Below are 8,944 nucleotides of genomic sequence, written 5' to 3' on the forward strand. Positions count from 1 at the left end.
TAATTTTTTTTTTTTTTTTTTTTTTTTTTTGAGGCAAGGTCTCACTATTTCAGACTGGCCTAAAACTCCCAACGATCCTCCTGCCTCAGCCTCCCAAGTGCTGAGATTACAGGCATGCACCACCATGCCTGGCATTTTAAAATATTTTTTTGAAGGACCAGAACAGTTTGTTCCTTTCCATTTGAAATAGGAAAACATCCACTGAAGTTAATATAGGAAAGCAATGCTTTTGATTTTAAGTTCAGTTGCCAGACACATGTTCTTAGCTTTAAAAAAAAAATCATTCAGTGAAATAGATTGAATCCCACAATCTAAAAGTAACATAATTTTCAACAAAATGACAAAGATAGTGAGAAGAAATTAGTTGTTGTGCTATTTATGTGTATATGTGTGTATAATGTTTCTTATGTACAAAGAAAGGCTTTTAGAAAAGATACTCCTGGCTCCATTCTCAGGTAAAACACATTTCAGGTTTTTCAGTGGTAGACAGTCCACCCACACACAACATTTTTACCCTTTTTATAGTGTGGAGAGGAGGTTGGTTTATAAACCACAGGTAATTTTGGAAATACATTATAGGTGTTGTCTGTCTCCCACTCCTTATACTAATTACTTGCTGTTTTTCTTTTATATTTAATTTTAGACAAGCCATCTACGATGCATTTGAACGCTTCCTTCATAAGTACACTAACTGACTGGGTTACTGTATTACAGTATAACTGGTGAAGTCATTGTGTTTCTTAGAATATAAATTTTTATCCTGTGATGATGTGAAGAACCAATAGACAGTACTACATATCTAATTTCTACCAGTGTAATCTGGAATTCATTGTTACAGATCAGTCAATTATAAATTTTAAATACTACATTTCAGTCCTTTCAGAACAATATTTGAATTAAATAATTTGAAGTATTTTGCTGTTATTTGTGGGAGTCCCATATACTCAATATCTAGACTGTTATTTATGAAAACAGCATTTTAAACTGAGTAATTTATTAATTTAAAATAATTTATAGAAACCTTGTTTTTAATGGAATTGCTAAAAAAAAGATTGTAATATATCAGCCTGTACAGTATACCCTTATGATGTTTCTGCCAATTTTGAGAAACATGTGTATTTTTTTAGATGCATGGTGAGTTTGTAGCCTTGTTTTCAGTTGCAGTTAATTTTCTGCCGTAAAAATACTTGTGTATAAAATCACTGTTAAATTTGAATTTTTAAAAAATCCTGACTGCTTTGTAGATAAGTGCTTTTAATAATTAAAATGAATAGATCAGGGATTTAGCTCAGTTGGTTCTGCTGCCTGCCCCTCAAGTGCAAGGTCCTGAGTTCCATCCCTGGTACTAAAAAAATAATAATAATAACTAAAGTGAGTGTTGAAATACAGATGAGACGAATCAGCCTAAGCCAGACTTTAAATTTTTACTAAAAATTAGAATGCAGAACATTTCCCTTACTTGAAAAATTTTGAGTCATGAAAAAGGGAAATAATGGACGACCTATTATAGTGATTGATGGTTCTGTGTCTAACATTTTCCTGTATACTTACTTTGATTTGCTAAGCATCTGACTGTAGCTCAAGTACTTAATAGCTTTGCCTTACCAGAGATGAAACTCAGGACCTTGTGCTTACAAGGAAGGCTGTGGAACCACCGAGCTAAATTCCCAGCTTTGCCTTTTGATTTCATAATACTATATATGAAATTGATTTGTCAGACAGGCATGGTGGTGCATGCCTATAATCCCAGCACTAGGGAGGCTGAGGCAGGAGAATCACCACGAGTTCAAGGCCAGCCTGGGCTACATAGTAAGTTCAAGGACAGCACAAACTACAAAGAAAGACCCTGTCTCAAAAAAAAAAAAACAAAAGAAAATAAAATGATTGTCAAGTTTTATAATACATTTAAGTTTTATATATATAATAACTTTTTTTCCTCAGTACTGAGGATTGAACTGAGGACCTTGAGATTACCAGGCAGGCGCCGTGCCACTGAGCTAAATCCCAGCCCTATAATAACTTTTTAAAGTGGGGAATTATATGGCTAAATTTAGTGCTTTATTTTTGCAGGCTTTTTCTTTTTCTTTTCTTTTTTTTTGTTGTTGTTTGTTTGTTTGTTTTTGAGACAGAGTCTCCCTTTGTTGTCTGGGCTCAAAGTTCTTATCCTCCTGCCTTAGCCTTTTGAATGCTGGGATTATAAGTGTGTGCTACTATGCCCAGTTCCTGGTGCTTTCTTTTTATGTTAAAACTTCTCCAAGTGAGAGTTAAAGAAAATATTTTTAGGTATTGTGTGGCGGTTTGGAAAGTGTATTTGAGGGTTGTTGATTTTGTTTTTAATCTGTGTTGTCCATGAATTATTTTATAACATGTAGTCTTTGTGTAGGAAGATGTATGAGTTAAAATGTGCCTTTGCAGCCTTTTTAAAGATTTTGTAACTTTAATGCCTCCATCTTAATTTATTGGCGGGGGAATGGAACTCAGTTCCAGGAATGGAACTCAGGACTCACACTTGCCAGGCAGACACTGCTGCTGAGCTCCATTCCCAGGTCTCCATCTTAATTTTTATAATCATTTAAAATGAGCTAGGTAAGGTAGATCATACATGTAATCTCAGTACTTGGGAGGCTGAGGCAAGGGACCTGCCATGAGTTCAAGGCCAGCCTGAACTACATAGCAAGACCCTGTCTCAAGAAAAAATTAAAAATAAAATTATTAATGTGACATAATTGATGACCCACTAAATAGTAATTTTTTAAAAACTGCCCTGCCGTAACAAAGAAATACAGAACAGCTTAGGAGCTAAAACAGTGTTACATGTGCAGAGTAGAACCTTTAGTTTTAACTGCAAATATAAAGTCTGCTGAAATTCTTCTACAAAATACCCTTTAAAGATAAAATAAAACTTATCATCAACTGAATTACAATGACTTTGTCATGAATATAGTGAGATATTATTGAACGCTTTCTGAACAATGACTTTGATAAAACTAATAGTTTATTCTGTTTTAAATAAGCATTTCTTACTAAGCAATAATATACTAAGTGTGTGGTTTTCATTTGATAAATGAAAGTTCAATACAAGTTTTTTTTGAGACATGGTCTTGCTATGTAGTTCATTCAGGCTGGCCTTGAACTCACTATTCAGCCCAGGTTGGCCCTGACCTCTTGGTGATCCTTCAGCCTAGCCTTCCAAGCGCTGGGATTACAGGTGTGCACCACGACCCTGGCCCTTGATATTTTTGTTGTTGTTGTTTTGTTTTTCGGGGCAGGGTGTCACTATGTAGTTGAGACTGAACTGGAACTCACTATGTAGCCCAGGTTGGTCTCAACCGCACAGTGATCCTCCTGCCTCAGCCTTCCAAATGCTGGGATTACAGGCGTGGGCCACCACACCCAGCAATTTTTTTTTTTTTTTTTTTTTTTTTTGTTATTTTTTTTTTGCATTGACTCAACTCAGGCCCTTGCCTTCAGGCGGTGAAACCACTGAGCTGAATCCCCAGCCCCTCTCTTGATATGATTTTAATAAATTTTTAGGCATAACTAACTTTTCCCAAATGTGAGAGACTATTTTTCTTTGTTTTGCAGTAGCAGGGATTGCTCTCAGCCCTTTTTGTTTTCTTAATTGTAATTTTGAGATAATGATTCTTGTTACATTGCCCAGACTGGCCTTGAATTTGCAGTCCTTCTGCCTTAGCCCCCAAGTAGCTGGAATTATGGGCATGCGCCATGCACCACCATATATAGTCCAGTATTTCATCACTTACTTGATGTTTTAAAAATATATTCACAAGTTGGGCATGGTGGCACATACCTATAATCCCAGCACTTGGGAGGCTAAGGCAGGAAGATCCCTGTAAGTTCAAAGCCAGCCTGGGCTCCATAGCAAGACCCTGTAAAAAAAGCAAAAACAAAAAATTGAAAAGTCTTTAGACTGGGCATGCATTCCCAAGTTTGCCCTTGCATTCCCTCTTATATCACACTACTTTTCCACTTTGTCTTTCCTACTCAACATTGAAGACATCTAAGTTTGAGACCCCTGATTTTGATCTATGATTAGGAAAAGTTTCTGAATTTTTTGATTTGCTAATGTTATATTACTGTTAAACTTTTTTTTTTTTTTTTTTTTTTTTTTTTTTTTTTTTGTACCAGGGATCAAACTCAAAACCTTGAGCTTGCGAGGTAGGCCTGGCCCTAAATCATTTTATTGTATGCATTTTAGATTGTTTCTTATGAATGTATCTTTTTTTTAATGTGGTGCTTTCTTCTGCAAATTACTGAATTTTTAATATTGTAAATAAAATTTTAAAATAATCATTTTTAAAGATTTTATATTTTATAATAAAAGTCTATTTTAAAAAGGTAATTATTTGGGTTTTTTTTTTCCAGCAGGCATAATTCCAAATACAGAAAACACATGTTACATTTCATTAAGGAACCCAAATGAATCGAGTATATTTATTCCCTCTTTGTTTGGTTTGGTTTTGTTTTAGTGGGGTACTGAACCCAGGGCTTTTATTCTTCTTAGTTATTATACCCACATAGTAAGATAAAAAAAGAGAGGGAGACTCTAGGACAGTAGCAATGAACATATGGCTTGCATGTTATTGTATTCTTTTAATATAAAAGATGTTAATATATAGTTATTTATAAATTAAAACCTCAGTATCAGGTTTAATTACATTGTTGGCACTTTGCAGTAAATAAGTGGCTTTTGGCTTGCAGTTTGGCACTCGGTCTCTAAAATGTTTGCCATCACTGCTGTAGGAGTATCAGTATCTCCGAGAAGCAAATTTTCTCCAAAATGTGTTATCTGAGATAAACAAGCATTCTGACCTACCGTAGTTATTTGAACTTGGCTTAATCTTGGGTGTTACAAAACATTTCTGCTAGTAAATATACTTCAGGGCTGGGGATGTAGCTCAATGGCGCTACACCTGCCTGGCAGATGCAAGGTCCTGAATTCACTCCGTGGTACCAAAAAAAAAAAAGTGTGTGTGTGTGTATCCCCCAAATAAAACATAGGGCAGTCATTTAACCAGTGGGTTCAGTTGGGCTAGAAATGGGGTCTTGGGCAGGGGATTCTATAGAAACCAGGTTTGGAAATGGGAAGGTTTATGGCAGGGAGGATGAAGGGAAGAGATGCATCTTGGCCATTTTGCAGTTGGATACCCTAATTCTTGGAATAATCTTATAGCTATAATCTTAGGAAACCAATGGCTACATAAAGGATTTTCTAGTTTTATCTAAAAAATTTAGAACAAGACTCATAAAGGTTATTTTCTTTAGGACTAAAAGACCTAATGCAGTATGCAGCTGGGAGTGGCGGCTGATGCCTATAATCCCAGTGCTCTGGGAGGTTAAAGCAGGCAATCCCAAGTTCTTATCCAGCCAGGTCAATTTAGTAATTTAGGGAGATCCTGCCTCAATAAAGAGCTGAAGGTGTAGCTCAGGGCAAAGACCCTGGGTTCTGGGTTCATTTCTCTACCACGAGAAAAAAAGTCTAATTATAATTACATAATGTTTACATAGCCCATTAAAAAAATTGCAACTCAAAGTGTGGTCATCAGCATACTTGGAGCCTGTTAACTCAGGAGTCTCAGATCCATCCAAAATTTAGTCAGAATTTGTGCAAGGTCTCAGATGGTTAAAATACAAGTGAAATTTCAAAAAGTACAACTATAGAGTTAGTGGTTCTCTAATTTTTAGCCTGCACAAGAATCACCTGGAACCTTTTACACATTTCTGCCAGAGCTCACTCAGTGAAGTGCATGTGGAATCAGGAAGTTTGTATTCCTACAGTTTCCTAGGGTACTGACATCATCCAGAAGGGACACTAAAGTCTTATTCTAGACATTGAAATAAGATTTTAAAACTACCCACTGAGGTGAGTGCATTTTGCCAAATACACACATATATAACTTTTTTTCCTGTGCTGAGGATGGAGCCCAGGCAAGTGCCTCACTACTGAGTTATGATCCAAACCATTCTTCTGATGTTTGTATGTATGTATATATGTATATATGTATGTATGTATGTATGTATGTATGTATGTATGTATTTTTCAGTATTGGGAATCAAACTCAGGACCTCGTGCTTACCAGGCAGGCACAGTGACACTGAGCTACATCCTCAGCCCTTCCGCTGGTAATTCTAATGTGTAGTCAGGTTTAAAAACCATTGAGCTACAAAGGACTCAGAAACTGCTGAAGGAAAAGAAGATACAAGTCACAAAATCAGCATAGATTTGTGGAAAGGAATTCCCAATACTCTGGGTGTTATTGGCAACTGTAAGGTATTAAAATAGCCAACAGGACTTGTATTCCTTTTGCTGCTATTTCATTGAGTAGTTGTTCAGAACAGAATGGGCTGGGGGTGAAATTCGGCAAGGTGTACAGCAGAGCTTCTTCAAACCTTTAACTTCTTTAGCTGGGCATGGTGGTGCACAACTGTTATCCCAGCAATTGGGAGGCTGAGGCCAGCCTAGGCTACACACTGAGTTCAAGGCCAGCCTGAACTATATAGTTTTTTCCTCAAAACAATTAGCATAGCAATACCTGAGTATAACTTTCTAATGTAGGTCTGAATGAAGAGGATGGGATTTTTTTTTTTTTGGAAAGGATAATTCACAAAATTAGGTTTCAAAGTTGGTATTCCCTATCCTCAAAATCTTGCAAATATTCATGTGTTAATGCTGATCTGTCATAACATTTTACATATTTCAGCTTTGAAAATGTCTCTTACACAGGTACTGCCAAATACTGCTATTAATTCAAAGGCAAATGCTTTTAATTGAATATATTCATCTTTTGGAATTCATCTTTTATACAATTCTATTAGATTTGTCTCTTGATATTTGCCTTGTAGCCATTTTTCAGCAACATAAAGTGATGCCATTTATGTCTTTAATCTTGAGTTGTTTATGGAGATGCCGCAGCTCCTGGGATAAGAAGGGGTACAACCCAGCAGGAAGGCATGTGGGATGCTAGTTCCCAAAGCCCACCACTGAGCAGTAGTTCTTAACTCTTCCTGTGTAAGAGGGGTCTTGCTTGCTTGTCTATTTTAGGAATTTGGGTTACTCAGTACAAAACTTTGAGAAATTGGTGTGACTTAGTCCTTTGGAGTGAAAAACTTTTTTTTAACAAAAGAATCTATGCACTTAATGTTTAAAATGTAATTTTATTTTCATAATACCCACTAACATCGTTTTCAGAAGCTGATGGTTTCTCCCATGTTCTTCAGTGTAGGCTAGAGAAGTGATAGGTCCTCAGTTAATCCTTGTAGGTTGATTGAATTCATCTGGTTTGCAGAATAGAGTGTACCTGCCAAATTCCTTTTGCTCTGAAGTATACTCAAGTAAAATGCTCTAAGAAGCAACAGAAGAACTGAAGATGGCTACTGTGTGCGCCAACCTCCTCAGCTGATTCATAACACCTGACCTTGGGCAAGTCATTCCTTCAATGCCTCAGTCCCCCATCTGTCAAATGGGGGTAATAATATTGACCTACCTCACAAGGGTGTTGTGAGGCATTGCAACTCAAAGTTGAAGAATACTTTACGGTCCTCTCTGGAGGATGCCTGGAGCCAAAATTTAAGCCTGACAGAGGTTTTAATACTCCCTAATTTATCACCAGATTTGGAATTACTTTGGCAAATTCTCTGCTTCCAACCTTCATCAAAGCTGCTAGTTCAGATGACAGTGTTTTTGTGAATGTTGAAGTCTTAATGGTGCAGACTTGACTTAGAATGTTACGGAGGAAGGCACTAGTATTTTCTGTGTGTTACATTCACAGAAAGAGGCTATTTCAAACCCAAGAACTTTGGGCTAGGGATAGGGAGTCATGAGGCAAGGATGCTACTACTTACACTTCTCTGTAGTCTGGGAAGTCTAAGGTCCCATTCCGCACGATTTGGAGCCAGTAACTCAGACTGTCTCAGAAGCACAGCAACCCTTGATTTTGATTTGTATCAAACTGTTCCCAGGGCAGCTAAGTCACTGCTCCCTTTCATGCTTCTAAGTCCTCATAGAAACCCGGTGGTTCAATAAACAACCACCTCTTTATTCCCCTTGGAAAGAGCTACATTAGAATTTTTTTTCCTGAAATATTCTTAACACTCAGAATTGGGTATTGATCCTTAAGGCTTTATATGATTCACTATATTGAGTATCTCATCTCTTTTTCTCGGTGTCCTCAGGTTGAATCTGACCTTGACCTTTTTGCCCGCTGGTTTGAGAAAACTTTGGACACTGCTTCTGTCTGCCCAGATGTGGGCACAAGAGCCTTATTTACATCTCAGTTTAGGAGCTCAGTCTGCTCCTTTTCCCAGTAGGGCTCTTCTTTCCCTTCCTTGGCCCTAGATCCATAACCCATGAAAAAGCACAAGATTCTGTCGCCTAGTGGTCACATTCCAGTTCTTTCTATTTTGTGGACTCTGCTCCCACTGTTTCCTCAGCACCAGCGGTACCGGATGGTTCTGTGGAGTCCTATAGGATGGAGAGTATGGTTTGACATCCTGCCAAGTAGCTAGGAGTTGACTCACCATGGCCTACTGGCCTTGCCACCACTTCCCACCAGATGGGCTCTGACAGACTTGGGAGGCCGGGTTTCTTCCAGCACTGCACCATCCTGAGAAGCAAAGCAAGTCAAACTCTATAGCCAGATTTCTAAATGGAAATGAGACCTTGAATTCTCTATGGACTTTCTGGTTTGGGGGGCGGGGGGTTGGTTATGTTTTTTGGTTTTATTTCAGCCAAACATTTTTGCTTTTTTTTTTAAGATAAGTGATCTATACGTATGTTCACTTTTTAAATGTAAATGTTTAAAAGTAGGCATTTATGTGTTTCCACAACTGACATCTGATTCAGACCTCATTCTCTCCCTCTCTTCCACCCTTCTCTTCCTCCTTTTCATATTCTTGTATCGGTTCTAATAAATGGTTGCTTATA

General features: G+C 37.5%; 1 protein-coding gene across 3 annotated transcripts in view; it reads left to right on the top strand.

Annotated features, from left to right (window-relative positions):
• Abhd18 (abhydrolase domain containing 18) overlaps positions 1-1,264 on the top strand; it is a 35,428-nt gene extending 34,164 nt beyond the window's left edge. For all 3 annotated transcript variants that reach the window (XM_010618855.3, XM_019206716.2, XM_033759914.1), the window contains one exon: positions 644-1,264. In XM_010618855.3, coding sequence (XP_010617157.1) covers positions 644-695 — 52 coding nt within the window. In that variant the 3' untranslated portion in view covers positions 696-1,264. The remainder of the gene's footprint in view (positions 1-643) is intronic.
• Positions 1,265-8,944: the final 7,680 nt, after the last annotated feature.

Source organism: Fukomys damarensis, unplaced genomic scaffold (genome assembly GCF_012274545.1).
Source record: "Fukomys damarensis isolate Sample0158 unplaced genomic scaffold, DMR_v1.0_HiC HiC_scaffold_38, whole genome shotgun sequence".
Taxonomy (NCBI): Eukaryota; Metazoa; Chordata; class Mammalia; order Rodentia; family Bathyergidae; genus Fukomys; species Fukomys damarensis.